Genomic DNA, 17,967 nt, shown 5'->3' on the forward strand with positions numbered 1-17,967 from the left:
AGGAGAAGAAGAGAGAATAAGGAGAAGTATTCTTATTCACTAATATATTTATGAATGTTACAATGAGCTCTATTTATAGGGAAATAGAGTAGCATATGAACTAAGCCCAATAACCTAGTGGAATGGCCCATTAACCAATTTGCTATTTGGACATCCACTATTAATATTTATAACACTCCCCCTTGGATGTCCATTGAGGATATGCCTCATTAAAACCTTACTAAAATAAAAACCCAATGGGAAAAAATTTATTGAAGGAAAAAGAGTACAATATCCTTTTGAGTGTGAGCTGCCTCATTAAAAACCTTACCAGGAAAACCCAATGGGATAAAGCCTAGGTGAAGGGAAAAAGAGTGCAGAACACATTTATTTCTCCCCCTCATGAAGACAAATATCTCTTAGACGACAAAGACCAATTTTTAGTACAAGTTTCTCAAAAACTTTACATGGGAGTGACTTTGTAAAAACATCTGCAAGATTATCACACGACCGAATTTTTTGAATGCTGATATCACCATTCTTCTGAAGATCATGAGTGAAAAAGAATTTTGGAGAAATATGTTTTGTTCGGTCTCCTTTAATGTATCCTTCTTTCAACTGAGCGATGCATGCCGTGTTATCTTCGTAAATAATTGTTGCATCCATTTTTCCGGAGGATAAACCACAATTCTTTTGTACGTGCTCAATCATGGATCGTAACCAAACACATTCTCTACTTGCCTCATGTAATGCTAAAAGTTCCGCATGATTTGACGATGTTGCTATTATTGTCTGTTTCACAGATCTCCATGAAATTGCTGTATCTCCACTTGTAAACAAATAACCTGTTTGTGATCTACCATGATGAGGATCTGACAAATAACCTGCATCTGCATAACCAATTAATTCTAGTTTGGGTACTTTAGGATAAAACAAACCCATATCCATTGTACCTCGAAGATAACGAAATACATGCTTGACCCCATTCCAATGTCTTTGTGTAGGTGAAGAACTGTATCTTGATAATAGGTTGACAGAAAATGATATATCTGGACGCGTATAATTAGCAAGGTACATTAGTGCTCCTATTGCACTAAGATATGGTACTTCAGGACCAAGTAGTTCTTCACCATCTTCTCGAGGTCTAAAAGGATCTTTCTCCACATCTAGTGATCTAACAACCATTGGAGTCGGCAATGGATGAGATTTGTCCATGTAGAAACGTTTTAACACTTTTGCTATGTAAGTTTCTTGATGCACAAAAATTCCATTATTTAAATGTTCGATTTGTAATCCGAGACAAAACTCTGTCTTTCCCAAGTCTTTCATTTCGAATTCTTTCTTCAGGCAATCTATGGCTTTTGGAAGCTCTTTGGGAGTCCCAATAATGTTTATGTCATCAACATAGACAGCAATTATAGCAAATTCATTTTCAGATCTTTTCATAAAAATACATGGACAAACAGAGTCATTTTTGTATCCCTCCTTTAGCAAATATTCACTGAGGCGATTATACCACATGCGTCCAGATTGTTTTAGCCCATAGAGAGACTTATTTAATTTTATGGAGTAGTCTTCCCTAGATCCTGGACTATTTGCATCAGGCAAGTTAAATCCTTCAAGGATCTTCATGTAGATGTCACTATCAAGTGAGTCATACAAGTAGGCAGTGACCACATCCATCATGTGCAAATTTAGCCCTTCATGAGCTATAAGACTAATTAAATATATAAAAGTAGTTGCATCAACTACGGGTGAATATGTCTCATTAAAGTCAATCCCAGGTCTTTGCGAAAATCCTTGAGCAACGAGTCTTGCTTTATATCTTGCAATTTCACCATTCTCGTTACGTTTTCGCACAAACACCCATTTATACCCAACTTGTTTCACTCCTTTAGGTGTTCGGACGACAGGTCCAAAGACTTTTCTCTTGTTGAGCGAGTTTAATTCTGCTCCAATTGCATCTTTCCATTTTGGCCAATTCTCGCTTTGTCTACAATCTTTAATAGACCTAGGTTCATGATCCTCGTTATCATTCATCATATTTAGCGCTATATTATATGCAAAAATATCGTCAACGTTGACTTCATGTCGGTTCCATTGTATTCCATTAGTGACATAATTTATTGAGATCTCTTGATTTTCATGTATTTCAGGTACCTGATCAGCTTCTTCTGGAACTGAAATATTGATTATGTCAGAAGGTTCTTTTAAAGTTTCTATATCCTCATTTGGACCATCTTTTCTTTTAGCTCCTTTTCTTGCTCGAGGATTTTTATCTTTGGAACCGACTGGTCTACCACGCTTCATGCGTGGTTGAGACTTGTTTGCAATATGAGATAGTCCAACAGGAACATCCATTTTTATTGGAGCATTAGCAGCTGGTATGTATGATTTAGTCACACCTTTTGGATCAGTGAATGCATTTGGCAATTGGTTTGCTAAGCTTTGCAAATGAATTATCTTTTGAACTTCTAGTTCACATTGTTTAGTTCGAGGATCAAGATGAGACAATGAAAGTTCATTCCAACTGATCTCCTTTTTCAGCTGCATTTTCTCTCCCCCTAATGTTGGGAAATTTGATTCATCAAAGTGACAATCAGCAAATCTAGCTGTAAATAAATCTCCTGTTGTGGGCTCGAGATACTTTATAATTGATGGAGATTCATATCCAACGTATATTCCCAACCTTCTTTGAGGACCCATCTTAGTGCGTTGTGGTGGAGAAATTGGAACATACACCGCACATCCAAAAATTCGTAGATGGGAAATATTAGGTTCTTGACCAAAAACCAATTTCAAAGGGGAAGAGTCATGATAACTGGTTGGCCTGATGCGAATCAATGTTGCAGCATGCAGAATTGCATGTCCCCAAGTGGAAATTGGGAGTTTACATCTCATCAGAAGTGGTCTTGCAATTAACTTTAAGCGCTTAATAAATGATTCTGCAAGTCCATTTTGTGTATGAACATGTGCTACAGGATGTTCAATGTCAATTCCAATGGACATGCAATACTCATTGAATGCTTGAGATGAAAACTCGGAAGCATTATCAAGACGTATTTTCTTTACAGGATAATCAGGGAAGTGAGCTCTTATTCGAATTAATTGAGCTAGCAATCTCGCAAACGCCTGGTTGCGTGTTGACAATAAACAAACATGTGACCATCTAGTTGATGCATCGATTAAAACCATAAAATATCTAAATGGTCCACACGGTGGGTGTATTGGCCCACAAATATCACCATGTATACGTTCTAAAAAATTTAGAGATTCATTTCCAATTTTTGTTGGTGATGGTCGAGTTATTAACTTCCCTTGTGAACAAGAAGTGCATGAAAATTTATTAGATTGAAGAATCTCCCGGCTCTTCAATTGATGACCACATGAATTTTCAATTATTTTTCGCATCATTATAGATCCGGGATGGCCCAACCGTTCATGCCAAACCACAAAGTTATCATGATTTGTAAACTTCTGGTTTACAATTACATTTGCTTCAATTGTACTAATGTAAGTGTAGTACAATCCAGAGGAAAAAGCAGGTAGTTTTTCCAATACACATGTTTTATCTAAGTCATGTTTTGTAATGCAAAGATATTCAACACTTTCTTCGTTTCTTGTTTCGAGATGGTATCCGTTTAGGCGAATATCTTTGAAACTTAATAAATTTCTATGGGACTTAGGTGAGTACAACGCATTCTTAATATATAATTTTGTCCCTCCACATAATGATATATTAGCTCTTCCAGAGCCTTCAATTATCTTAGTAGTACCAGATATGGTATTAACGTTCGATTCTCCTTTTAATAGGTAAGAAAAATATTTTTTATCTTCGAGAATTGTGTGGGTAGTTGCACTATCAGCGAGACACATTTCTCCATAGCTACTCATTCTATAAAAATAGAAACAAAATAAAAAATACATAAACAAGAAGAATAAGAATGATAAGTAATTATTTAAACGACGAGGAAATAACTTTTATTATCATAAAATGACATTGTCAATAAAATTGAGAAATTCAAAAACACACTTAACATGGAGAAATTCAAAACACACTAAAACATAAGACTTTATTACTATCATAAAAAAAACTACTTCTTCACGGTTCCATCTCCAATAAGGTGATCAATTTTTCCATTTGGATCTTCAAAGAAATCACCAATATCCAAAGGAGTAGTATCCATGTCACCATAAATATCATAATCAGCATCATCACCATCATTATAAGCATAATGAGTTTCAACCTTTTTTTCTTTGTTTTTCAGTGATTGCTGATAAAGGTCAACCAAATGCTTTGGAGTACGACATGTACGAGACCAATGACCTTTGCCCCCACATCGATAGCAGAGATTTTCATTTGTTTTGCTACTTTGTCCACCTTTTTCCTTTTCATTCTTTTCATTATTTTTCCACTTCTGGTGGAAAAATGGGTTTTTGAAATTTCCATTAGGATTGTGGGCATGACCACGACCGCGACCATGGACATTGCCATGACCTCGACCGCGACCACGACCGCGTCCACGACAACGAGCTTTTCCAAAGTGATTGTGTTGTGATGCATTCACTTCAGGGAATGGAGCTACACCAGCAGGGCGAGCTTCATGATTTTTCATTAATAGCTCATTATTCTGTTCAGCAACCAGAAGACAAGAAATTAATTCAGAGTATTTTTGAAACCCCTTTTCACGGTATTGCTGCTGCAGGAGCATATTGGATGCATGAAAGGTTGAAAATGTTTTCTCTAACAGATCCGCATCTGTTACCTTTTCACCACACAATTCTAATTGAGAAGTAATTTTGTATACTTCAGAATTATAGGCAGTTACAGATTTAAAGTCCTGTAAGCGCAAGTGCATCCAATCATACCTAGCTTTTGGGAGGATAATGGCTTTCAAGTGCTCATATCTTTCTTTTAGTTTATTCCAGAGCACAAGTGGATCTTTCACAGTGAGGTATTCATTCTTAAGTGCTTCATTAATATGATGACGAAGGAATATCAATGCTTTTGCTTTTTGTTGCTCGGATGCCATATTTCCTTCTTTTATGGCATCTCCATTTCCTTCAGCAGCTAAGAACATTTCAGCATCTACGGCCCAAGTCAAATAGTTGTCTCCAGAAATGTTAAGGGCCTCAAAGTGGAGTTTTGAGAGATTTGACATTCTTACTACTATCATCAAATTATAAGATTAATCAAGTTAGATAAAATACAACTAATAAATATTTTAAGTGAAAACTTAATAATAAAAGTGAAATTTGTTTCGTAATATATACCTTAAGGTTGCATTCCCTAAAAAAAATTGTTTCGCAATAAGTTTGTTTCATACTAATGAAGTTTTAATGGAAGAATAATAGTAAAAGGGAAAATCATTAAGTAACAATATCACTATTATTATGAAGCATTAAGAACTTAATTTGTTCCTTGGGATAGACATGCGTAAACATAAGTAAATTAATAAATTAACTTTTAAAATTTAAAATATTCATGGTTTTGTTTCATATGTTAATACTCATGTGACCATAATGATATAATGCTAACCATAATGACATAATGTTTTAATATGGTAATTATTCATGCATATTAAAATACTATTGATTACAATATTAAAATACAATAAAATTCATATTAAAAAAATTTGTCACTATTCTTGCACATTAAGATATTATTCATCACAAATATTAAAATAAACACTAAAGATGATCATACTAAAATAGAGCAAATTTACGATAAAAAAAAAAATAATGAAAATTGTGTTAGTTTTGCAATCCTTCAGGGATATTAAAATACTTACTGAATTCTTTTTGAGTTCTTCTGGAACTATATAATAAATTTTATCTTGATCAAAAATATAATAAATATAATTAATTCATTTTTACAATCCTTCAGGGACGTATCTTTGTTGAATTCATCTGGAATTCAGTAAAAATTGTGTTTTTTAAGCAATCCTTCAGGGATGCAACATCTTTGAATTCATCAGGAATTTATTGGATAACAATTTGAGTTTTTAAGCAATCCTTCAGGGATGCAGCACCTTTGAATTCATCAGGAATTCATTGGAAAACAGTTTGAGTTTTTAAGCAATCCTTTAGGGATGCGTTTCTTTTTGAATATAGTTCTTCAGTAACTATATTATAGATATGATCAATCTTTTATGCAATCCTTCAGGGATGCTTGAATTTTTTAATTAAAAAATAAACAAACAGTATATAATTTGCATAATAACGATAAAGTGTATCTATAAGGCATTGATTCCAAATTGATGGAATTACAACAATAGCCTATAATCATCGACGATACAAAATTACAATCTACTATAATAGATTAAGAAGAGTTATGTACCTTCTTAGTTGATTAGAGCGTGCTGATAACGTTTTATGAATATAAGTAAATAGAGACAGAAGTAGAGAGAAGGAGAAGAAGAGAGAATAAGGTGAAGTATTCTTATTCACTAATATATTTATGAATGTTACAATGAGCTCTATTTATAGGGAAATAGAGTAGCATATGAACTAAGCCCAATAACCTAGTGGAATGACCCATTAACCAATTTGCTATTTGGACATCCACTATTAATATTTATAACAAAGATATTATTCTCATATGCCAAAATTATTTATGCAATTTTCTACTATTCATGCAAAAAAAAATTATGTAAAAACTCTCGGGATAAAAATTATTGTGAAGTGTGTGATTTATTTTCATGAGAGCTTTCTAACCACTTATACAAAAGTCCTAATACAAATAAAATAATATAAAAATCAAGACTTGATAGGTTGAATTTCTTTTTCGCTTTTTGAATCGTTGTTCTTCTAGGACTTCTTTTGTCAATCATCAAAACCAATGTATTCCTGTCAAGGCATATATTCACATTTTTAAATGAGTTACAAATTAATTATGAATTGTAAATTTTAAACGAGATACAAATTAATTATGAATTGTTTAAGAAATTCATTATTATGGGGAATAAAATTCATAATAAATTCGTCCTCAGTCGGGAAAATCTACTTTTTTTTTTGTAAAACCATGTTTTAACATTCTAAAGATGCATGAAAAAAATAATGAAAAAAATCAATCACTATATCATTTTTTGGACCACGCGTATATTATAGGGTCAAAAATAAGAAGAATTTCAAATTACGCGTATATTATAGCACCCCAACCAATTCTTATTAACTACTGGACGCGATGCATTTTTGCATAAAATGCTTTCATATCGTTCATGCACACCACATAGCAAAACGTTTGTTGGCTTGCAAAAAATTACAGAGAAGCAAACCATGCAAACCAGCAAAGGATCACGTGGTTAGGCACAATGTGTGGAGTAACACAAAAGTACTTATCGAATGCAAAAAAGGAAACTTGTCATAATGGGATGACAGTAGAATTAAGAAGCAAAAAGGTGTTGGTTCCTTTAGAGGTTAAGAAGAAGAGAATAAAGGAAAAGCTTCCCTTAACTAAAAATGAGGAGGAATCAAGAGATGAAGAGAAAAACACAATTTAGCCGAAGGAACCACTTAGAGAACAAGATCCTGATGTAGGAACGAGTCGAAGGGAAACAAGGGCCAAAGAAGAAAACCTAAAGGACCCCCCAAGCTGAACTAGATTGTCTTATCCTGACATTAGAAAAAAAAAACCTCATAGTAAGGAATAAGAGGAAGAATTTCAGGGATTCATTGAATCGCTTAAGAATCTACAAGTAAACATCTCTTTTGTTAAAGCATTGAAGAAAATGTCCATCTATGCAAATTTTATGAAAGAGATCCTGTCAAAGAAGAAGGGGTTACGAAAGGAAGAATCGATATTACTAAACGGAAGCTGTAATACAATATTTCAAGGATGGTTCATTAAAGAAGCACAGTTTGGTCAGGGTGAAAGCATTCCATCATTGCTGACAAGAAAGATCGAAAGAATTAAGGTAAAACCATCAAATATCTCAACTAAAGATCCATTAGAAGCAATAGAGGATGCAGTGGTGGAAGCAGACCAGACCTCCGTGACATCAGAGACACAAAATAAAGTTCATTGGCAGAAAGAGTCTCGTTGTTCTAGAAGAACGAAGAGCATCAATTCTGATGGGAGCATGCGAACACTTACCTCTCTATGCCAAATTTATAGACATCCTTCCTAACAAGAGGAAAAGGAAGGATAATGTGTTCTTTCTGTCATACAAGCCACCCTAACAACCGTTGAGGCGGTGAGCTAATAGACGTTAAATGAAGCGTTGAATAGGAGGCAACCTATTTCGTCAAGCTAATGACTCAAACGAAGCATTGAATGGGATGTAACCCATAAGTTTATTTTCCGCATTTTTCCTTTTCAATAAACTAAGATCAGATTTCCTTTCTTAACAATTTCCTTTCTTTTATTGTTGCTAATCCTCATTTTTATTATTTATTTTATTTCTTTGAATTACATTTATAACATTCCCTTTTATGCTTTAATTTGTTTCAGTCTTAGAAAGTTATTTCAAAATGTTTACATCAGAGACTATTTTACCCTTACATTCAAGAGCACGATAACTTTTGGGGCTTACTACTGAAGGTACTCATATAATCACCATCTCTTTTCTGAGTAGCATAACCGGTGAGATTTTGAGCCAAATATTTCCATCCATTTTATTACTATAATTCTTTCTATCATGAGTGTTCCATATGAATGTTATTTTTGCTCAAATTTATGGTCGTTCTTTACGGACGATCAGTTAAGTTATATTATACACGAGGCAATTTTTTCTTTGGTACCTTGAGCCTTTCAAAACACCCCTTTTATATTCTTATTATCCTTTGTAAAATCCCTTTGAGCCTCCAGCAATAATTTCTTTTGTTGTTACTAAGTGACAAATCATGTCATAGTCTTGAACCTTAAATACAATCTGTTTGATTTCTCTTTGAATTAGATAGATAATTAATATGACCTGGTATGGTTTGAAGCTAAGTTTGGGGTTGCTCTTTGGAATTAGCAACATTTTAAGTTTGGAGTGGGTTACTAGTAGAACTTATTTATCAAAAAGAAAAAAAAATAAAAAATGTAGATTATCATGGATCTAAAAAAAAAAAAAAACAGAGAAAAATTGAAAAAAATCAAGAGCCAAAAATATCAACAAAAAAATTGTCTCTTCAGAAAAATATATTTATGTTGAAAGAAAAAGATAAATAGTTCTACTTTAGTACCCATCTTGTCTGATTCAAGGAAGGAAGATTGGCAGTTCATAAATGTTTAGTAGGAATCCTTAGGTTGATGATCTAACTCCAAGTTCTTTTGATAGCCTACTTTCCCAAATATATCCACCCTTACCTAAGCCACATTATAACCCAGAAAGACCTCAAAGTGTGTAAATTATTCGATCTTAACTGTCTGTTTAGAATTGTCTCAAATTTAAAGCAAGGTACATTCATGTGACGACTGGAGTGGGCAAATATCGTGACCAGCCCTACTGGCTTTAGGAGATACATGCATGTATCATGGAAAAGAATGTGGTTGAGTGTATGAGTTATCTTCTCCAAGTCTATCCTGCTTGAGTGTGACGAGGTAAGTTAGTCAAAGTTGTAGGTGTGATGAATGATGATGTGAGCACAACTCCAGAAAGGTATGTTTTTCCTGAAAAAAATGCAAAGAATAAAATGTATTTCTCATACGTTACTTGAAGACAAGCAACAATTTTAATTTTGAGGTTGTGATGACAGATCAACTTACATTATTCTTAGCATGTTTTTCAGCCATTTTCAGCAGGTTTTACCAGCAAACAGAGGAGTATTAGAGCAATTGCCTATGACTTTGGGACATTTGTAATGTTTTCTATGTTTGAGTCTGTAATTATGTTCTTCCCGAAACATAGCTATTTTAGGATGTTTTTGATGTAATTCACGAAGAAATCATGCATATCGGCAAGGAAAGACATCCAATGATTTGTGAAGTACATGGGAAGATGAAGAATGAAGATTCAAGAGGCATCAAGAGACTTTACAGAGGGGAGACATTATGTTCCCAAGTTCCAAGACATCTTACATATAAGCAAACACCTTAAAAGGTGAAGAAACAAACATTTTCAACATCGGACACACTCACAACCGCCCAGGCGCACAGGAGGGGGCGCTAGCTGTCATAGTTTTCAAAACCGGACCGGACCGGCCGGTCGAACCGGTCCGACCGTGAACCGGGAGAGTAACCGGTTCGAGTTGTCATTCGGATCGGTCATGCACTTAAACCGGCGAAAACCGGTGTGACTCGGACGAACCGTGTAAAAACCGGTGACTCGGCGGTTTCGTCGAACCGGACCGGGTCAATGATTGATAAAAAAAAGGCAAAAACCAATGGAGAAGAAGAGAAGAAGGACTGTTCCGGCGAGAAAAAAAAAAGAGAAGAAGGACTGTTCGGCATCTTTGATACTAATTCGCAGCATTGTTCATTTAAACTTCAAAGCACTCAAACAACTATAAATAGATTATGTGCAACTTGAAGAAGAGATGAAAAAAATTGTTCTTCATTGAATCTGTATGTATGTATAGTGCGGCGGCGTGAAGAATAGCAGGAAAAAAGATGGACTACTAAAAGATGAGAGAGACTAGGGTTGAAATTAAAGAAAAATTGGGCCTTTTACAATGGGCTGCCTTAATGGATATATGGAAGATTTTGTTTTTACGTTTTTATTGTAGATAGTAGTAGTAGCATGCTAAATTGGAATAACTTAGTTTTTTTTCTAAATTTTTTTTAGCATAATATTGTTATTAACTTTTTTGTAAAAAAATCTTGTTATTAATTTTAAATTAAAGATAAAATTGGAATTTTAAAAGGGAAATGAATCACGGAAAAAATTGATGAAATGAAGTGAGCAAAATATAATTTAGAAAATTGAAAATTTGTAAGGAATTTAGAAAATTTGGACTATTAGTCACCGAGTCATCCGATTTAATCATGTTTAATACCTATACAAAATCAATATAGAGACCGAGTTATTTAACCGAGTCATCCGATTTAATCCGGTTTTATCATGCGGTTCGACCAATGACTCAGTGGTTCGACCAATAACCCAGTGACCCAATACCCTTACCGAGTTGACGACCGAGCCGGTTTTTAAAACTATGCTAGCTGTAACACCCCGTTTTCACTTACCATCATTTAATAAAGCTAAAGCGACCAACAACATCATAAACATCAACAACATATTTATATTCATCATTTACTTCATTTATTAATGTCAGGACAGCAATAACATTAACAAAACAACAACAACATCTCAGCAATCATCATTTATATTATATTATGACGACTCTACAATGCAACAACGACTCTTCTTCTTAACAACAACATCTTAGACAACTTCAACACGCATGTGGTACCACCAGGGCATTAAGCCCCCATCTCTAAGGTCATATTTGGACCTGTCGGGCATTAAGCCCCCATCTATAAGGTCATAAAGGACCTGTCAGGCATTAAGCCCCCATCTCTGACTATGCAACGACATAACCCTAATGCAACAACTTCATCTTCAATGTTAATTCATTAACAATTATTCACAAGGACTCATTACATCAAAACAACATTACTGGAACATCATATTTAACAGCTTCATCATTAATATAAACATCAGGAACTAACTCATCAAGGAAACAGGCGAAAGGACAACATTTCGCAAACAGCAGGTCTGTACTGCACTAACTCGCAGTGGCGAGCTATACTACTCGCAATGGCGAGCTCGGGGGTTTACTCACAATGGCGAGCAAGGTCACTCGTTGTGGCGAGTTCAGGGACTACTCGCAATGGCGAGCAAGGTCACTCGCAGTGGCGAGCGGGGAGTTCACTCGCAGTTGCGAGCGATGACAGAACAGGGTTCTGTCGCAGCTCTGCTCTCTCACTCAGCACCCAAAATTCTACTACTCAAGCTCCTAAATCATCAGGAATCAACATCTAAACGTTTTCTATGACTAATTGACATCTTCCTACATCAAATTACACAACGTTCACTTAAAATCTTCTGATTCTAATAATTTTAACCCTAATTCCCAAATCCCTAAAACTACCTCAATTGATTAAACTTCATGAATCAAAACTTGATAATAATGAGAGTTAGTCTCACCCTTACCTTAATTTGTTTTTCTGAAATCCAACAGCCGCGTTCTTCGTTCCTAGGGTTCTCTCTGAGTTCTCCTCTTTTCTCTTCTTTTCTCCAAAAACGCGTTATGTTATTCTTTCCCTCTTACTGACTTTTAATTCTTTCCCTAATTGCTCTTCTCATTAAAAACTACTCTCCTCCCTAATTAGTATTTATTTCTAATAATAATATTCCTCCCCCACTTAATAATAATAATAATTCATATAATCAACTAAATATATATAAAAAAATCATATAATATCCACTAAAATGCAATAAATCAATTAATTAATAGATAATAAAAAGTGGGCGTTACAACTCTCCCCCACTTAGAATATTTACGTCCTCGTAAATGTACCTTATTCAAACAACTCTGGGTAAGACTCCCGCATCTTGCTCTCCAACTCCCACGTCAAACTTTCACCAGCTGCTCCTTCCCAAACGACTTTCACAAGAGGTATTTCCTTGCCTCTAAGCCTCTTCACTTCACGACCTTCTATCCTCATTGGTAAGGTCTCGACCGTAAGGTTATCCCTTACCTGCACATCATCTCTTGGAATCACATGGGATGGATCTGTCACGTACTTCCGAAGTTGCGGCACATGAAACACATCATGCAAGTTCAAAAGATGTGGTGGCAAACCCACTCTATAAGCAACTGTTCCAATCCTTTCTGAAATTTGATACGGGCCAATAAACCTCGGAGCCAACTTCTTTGACTTCAATGCACGTCCAACACCTGTCACAGGAGTGACCCTCAAAAACACATGGTCTCCTTCTCGGAACTCAAGATCCTTCCAGCGCTTATCATGATAACTCTTCTGCCTATCTTGCGACTCTTTCATCTTTTCTCTAATTAGTTTCACCTTCTCGGTAGTCTGTTGGACAATTTCTGGTCCCAACACCACACTGTTTTATCTTGGTTTTCGGGTGTCAAACATTGATTACGTTTGAACCTTTTAAACCGGTGATATCTTATTTTTTCTTGGGAAGGGAAAAAGTAAGCAAAACCCTTGAGAATCGAGGTCCGGGAGTTGTTTTCGCTACGGGAAGGTGTTAGGCACCCATAACGACTATAGTAACCTATAGGAACCGTCTTTAATTTCTACGCGCGCGCTTTATTTTTAAATGCTATTTTGAAATGTTATTTACACCTAAAAATTTTCTAAGTGAAGAATTGGAGGGAGAAGAATGTTTTTGGATTTTTATTTTAGTTGAATTGAAGGAATTTTGTTCCTTGCCTACGTACCCGTTTAAGGGATCAAATCCACCGTAGTTCTCTTCCAAAAAATGTTTTTGTTTTTGTTGGTTGATTTTAAGTTTGAAAATGGAATTTGAAGAATAGAAAGAGGCCTCAAGGGCACGAGATTTAGAAAAAAGTGGGGTTTGATTAGTTATTTGCAAAAACAAGTCAAAGTATGATTAAAATTTGTTGAAATTTGATTAAGAAAATAAAAGGAAAATTCAATGGGGTTTTGACCCCAAGGTTTATTTGTGAAAAATGCTTGAGTGAAGTTGTTCACATTTGTTTGAAAAATTGGTTTTTTCTAAGTATAAGTCCTAGGCATTCATCTAAACATACAATCCTAAACATACATCTAAACATGCATATTCTAACTATATAGTGATGTGTGTGCATGTGTCGGTGCTTGTGTCGGTGTACATCATTAGAGTCCATTGTCCTTTACATCATACCCTAGATACATTCTATGGCCTCTTTGCCAAGAAAATTAAAAGTGCATAAAGGAAAAATATTACAAAACTCCTAGGTGTTTACATTCTAACTTTGGTACAAATTAAGTTGCAAGAAAGGAAATAGAGATGAATATGGGATGAAAGGGAGATGCTTATGAAATGGTGAAACATGAAATGAAAGGAGTTAGTAGTACATGACAATATCAAAAGGAAATGAAGTAAGAGAAGTACTAGAATATAAAGGATAGAAAATGAGTGCAAACATGGCTAAAATTTATTCATAGAATGCAAGGACCATGTGACCTATAATCCCCACATTCCAAAGCATTTTGAGGGTTTAGAAACAAGTCTTGGAATGGGAATTAAGGCAACATGATTCACTTAGCATTTTAAACAAATTTTAAGCATATTTACATTATTTATTTACACAACTAACTTGTAAGCTAAGCAACTAACTAAATTTCACACACAAGCATCAAAATCATGTGCAAACAGTGGCTAATGGTTCATGGAAACACATATCATGCATCACAAGTGTATATCATGAATTAGAAACAAAAACTAAGCCAATTTTTGCCAATTTTAACATAATATTCAAAAAAATAACACTAGAAACCATTTCAAAAATTTTGACAAGTCTCTTCAGTATAAAATCAACACAAAACATCACAAAAAAATATCAAAAAGGTTCTATAAATTTTCCTAGGATTCTCTAAAATATTTCAGGTATGCCAGGGGTACAAAGATCACAAAGAGCGTGAAAAATAGCAAAAAAACAAGAAAAAAAAGAAAATCTGCAAAGGCAGGAGGTCCAGGCCCAAAGGGGAATGGATCTTGGATCATCCAAACGCATCAGGGGCGTTGGATAGATCCAGGAAGCCAAAACCCTAGATCCAAAGCACCAGGACGCAGGGGAGCATGATAAGGCATGGGCGCGCATACACGTGATAACAGGGGAGAGGATCACAGCTGTTGGATTGATCCAACTGGATCAAACCCTAAATCCAACGGTTAAGATGAAGAGGGAGTGAACCAGGGATGAACCAGACCGGTTCAGGCCCTCTATATAACCATACAGAGGCCGGTCCAATTCACTTCCCCCTCTTCCTTCTCTCTCTAAGACAAAACCTAGAGAGAGAGAGTCTGCAAATGACTCTCTCTTCTCCGATGAGACCTTCCTTCTCCGACGTGGTGGCCCACGGTGGCGCCGCCGCGTCGGAGTTTCAACCTTCTCCGATCTGAGAACTAAGTACATCTTCTTAAAGCTCTTTCTCTCCTCTTCATGATTTTGGAAACGTTTTCTTGAAAACAAATTCAGATCGGAGCAGATCTAGGATTGAATCATTCGGTTTTTCATGTTTTCGAAATTCATGAAACGAAACCCTAACATGCTCTATTTTCTTCTCTGGTTACGAAATTGAACTCGTACTTGAAAAACGAACGGTGAATCTCCATGATTTTTTCAAATTAGGGTTTCGTTTCGAATTTTTTTGATTTCTTCGAAGTTTTCACTTCGATTCACCGTTTGTTTTCAATCTGGAATCTTCGATGATGATTTAAAGTGTAAACGAGAGGATTCTTGTGAATATACCTGGATTAAAATGGAGATTCGAACAAAGATCCTTGTGAAAGCTTTCTGGTGAGTTGGAAACCGAAAATAAATCGGTATTCCCTTCTTTTTCTTCACTGATTTGAAGCTCACTTCGATTCCTCTTCTTCTTGTCTCACAAAATCCCTCGTGATCGCACGTTGTGCTTGGATTGCGAAGGTATGAATTCAATGATGAAGATTCATGATGAATCTCTGAGAATTCATGTTAATTTGAACTGATTTTGCACAATGATTGCTGAATTACACCTTGTATTGTTGAAATTGCTATGAATCTTGATGAATTTTGAAGTTCTGGAATCGGTTAGGGTTTACGTGTTCTTCATGTTCTTGGAAATTTCTGGAGTTAGTTAGGATTTTGATTCTGGAGAGAAGAGAGAGAATAAGGGAAACGTGTTTATTGAGTTGGCACTTTGTGATTGCTTCTGTTACTGCATTGATGAATTGGCTCCTTTTATAGGCTGCCAAGTGGCCTCGGTGGCCAATGAAAACTTGTCACCTGTTCTGGACTTGTAACTAATTCGAACTGGACTGAAAATTTGCTTTAAGGACCTTTGTGCAATTTCTGGACTTTGAGGGACCATCCTGCAAAATTGTTAAGAAATCTGGACTAAAGTGTAATTGACCAAAAGATTTAAAAAGTTTGACTTAAAAAACGAATAAAGAAAAGGACCTAAAAAGAAAATAAGGTGACTTAAGGGATTGAAATGCAATATTGGACACTTTGGACTTAGAAAAAAAAAACTAAAAATAAAATTGAAAATAAAAAATGATAATTTGACTGAACGTAAAGTGGAACGATTAAAATTGACAAAACGGACTAAAACGAACCAATGGCTTAAATGAGGTACTTTAAAGTACCTCTCTGCCGAAATTTCGTGTGAAATGACCAAAATGCCCCTGGGGCTCAAAACGACTAAAAAAGACTCAGATGCAGTTAAAAAAATGGATTTTTGACAGAGATTGAATCACAGACTCATACAAGCAAAATTAAAAGACTCAGAGACAGTTTTTTTTTTTTTTTTTAGGATTTAAACAGTGACTTGACACTTGAAATGACTAAAATGCCCCTAGGGGCTAAACTGACTAAAAATGACTCAACTGATGTTTTCTGAAATGTATTTTAACATGAGGTTGAAACAAGGACTTATACAAACCAATTTAAAAGACTTAAACAATTTTCAAAGATTAAAATGAGTTGAATGCAGGAAATGACTAAAATACCCTTCTATGTGATTTTGCAAATAACATTGAAATAAAATGCAGAGAAAGATGCAATTGATCAAAGGCATATCAAATAAATTGATTAGTATTTTTAGGTCCAAAATTAGGGTATAACAGCTGCCCCTATTTAAGTTTCTTTGTCCGGAGAGTCAAGAGACGAAGTCTTAGAGTTGACGGGACGAAGATACTTAAATACTAACATTTGCACTGTTTTTGGACATAAAAATACGCTTTCAGGGTTTCAAAAATATGAATGCCATGCAATACTTTGATTATGAATGCAAGACAAACAACTGGAGTCTATGGAACCTGTCATGTCACTGGGGACTCCGGTGGACATTGATAGGGTAGACAAACCAGGGGGTAGGAAAAAGGGTACAAGTTGTTCTTTGGGTCGAACTAGCTACTTGACCAAGGAATACAAAACAAGAGATGGGTGCAAGCTGTTCTTGGGATTGAACTTGACACTTGACTGGAAACATAGACATATAGGCAGATACGAGCTGTTCTTTGGATCGAACTTGACACTTGGTTGAAGATACAGACAGATAGGCAGACACAAACTGTTCTTTTGGATTGAACTGGCTGTTTGGCCGGAGACATAGACAAAAGGATTGATACAAGCTGTTTCTTTGGATCGAACTTGCTTGTTGGATTATCACCACATCATGTGGGAAAGTGCAGACTGTTCTCTTAGAACGAACTTGTCGTTTGACCGATAACAAAGCATAAGCTGGGTACAAACTGTTCTTTAGATTGAACTTGCCGTCTGACCGATAACAAAGCATGAGCTAGGTACAAACTGTTCTTTTTAGATCGAACTTGTCGTTTGTCCGGAAGCGTAGGTATATAAGCAGGTACAAGTGGTTCTTTTTGGGGATCGAACCTGGCACTTGACCAGTGATGTGATACAAATTGAAAGTCTGTTTTAACAGGATACCAATTGAGGGTAAATTGTCATTGACTTGATTTGGAAATAGACATGACCATTTTGCACAACAACATATTCATCCTACGGCAACGGCAAATAAGCGTAGCAAAATGCGAAAAAACTGTTGCCGTAGCCTACCAGAACGCTTTACCGTCTGTGGCAGACTGAGGCGTTGTCTTATCTTTTGACAACGGTTTTGATGACAAAGAGCAACGAAGTACGTAAAAGCGTAGTTTTAGAATTCATAAGAAAACGGTTTTCGAAGAGCCAAACAACAACGGTATTTTGCCGTAGTGAATAACAAAAGTGTAGCAATTGGTAGCCTTTGGGAACGGTTTTCTAGGGGATGTCGCTACCCTTTTAACCGTTGCTATTTCGGGAACCGTTCTGGAAAACCTGTATCTAAAGTTCTCTTCATAACTACTCCAACAGTCAAAAAGC

General features: G+C 35.6%; 2 protein-coding genes across 2 annotated transcripts; both read right to left on the reverse strand.

The window, feature by feature from the left end:
- Positions 1-4,073: 4,073 nt before the first annotated feature.
- Positions 4,074-5,141, reverse strand: LOC146953456 (uncharacterized). The gene has a single exon (XM_085741494.1). The coding sequence runs from the start codon at positions 5,139-5,141 to the stop codon at positions 4,074-4,076; it is 1,068 nt and encodes a 355-aa protein (XP_085597620.1).
- A 7,286-nt stretch (positions 5,142-12,427) lies between these two features.
- Positions 12,428-12,913, reverse strand: LOC146953457 (uncharacterized). Its single transcript, XM_085741499.1, has 2 exons — positions 12,712-12,913; positions 12,428-12,642 (listed from the first exon to the last, which is right to left on the reverse strand). Exons 1-2 carry the CDS (start codon positions 12,911-12,913, stop codon positions 12,428-12,430), a joined length of 417 nt encoding a protein of 138 aa, XP_085597625.1.
- Positions 12,914-17,967: the final 5,054 nt, after the last annotated feature.

Source organism: Medicago sativa, chromosome 1 (genome assembly GCF_051527215.1).
Source record: "Medicago sativa cultivar Bolivia chromosome 1, Bolivia_mono, whole genome shotgun sequence".
NCBI classification, from domain to species: domain Eukaryota; kingdom Viridiplantae; phylum Streptophyta; class Magnoliopsida; order Fabales; family Fabaceae; genus Medicago; species Medicago sativa.

Excerpts from the sequence above, each read along its gene's own strand:
- LOC146953456 (XM_085741494.1), bottom strand. The coding sequence starts at position 5,141 with ATGTCAAATCTCTCAAAACTCCACTTTGAGGCCCTTAACATTTCTGGA.
- LOC146953457 (XM_085741499.1), bottom strand. The coding sequence starts at position 12,913 with ATGAAAGAGTCGCAAGATAGGCAGAAGAGTTATCATGATAAGCGCTGG. Across the intron at positions 12,643-12,711 it reads AACAGTTGCTTATAGAGTGG|ATCCATCCCATGTGATTCCA; the intron begins GTTTGCCACCAC and ends AGTACGTGACAG.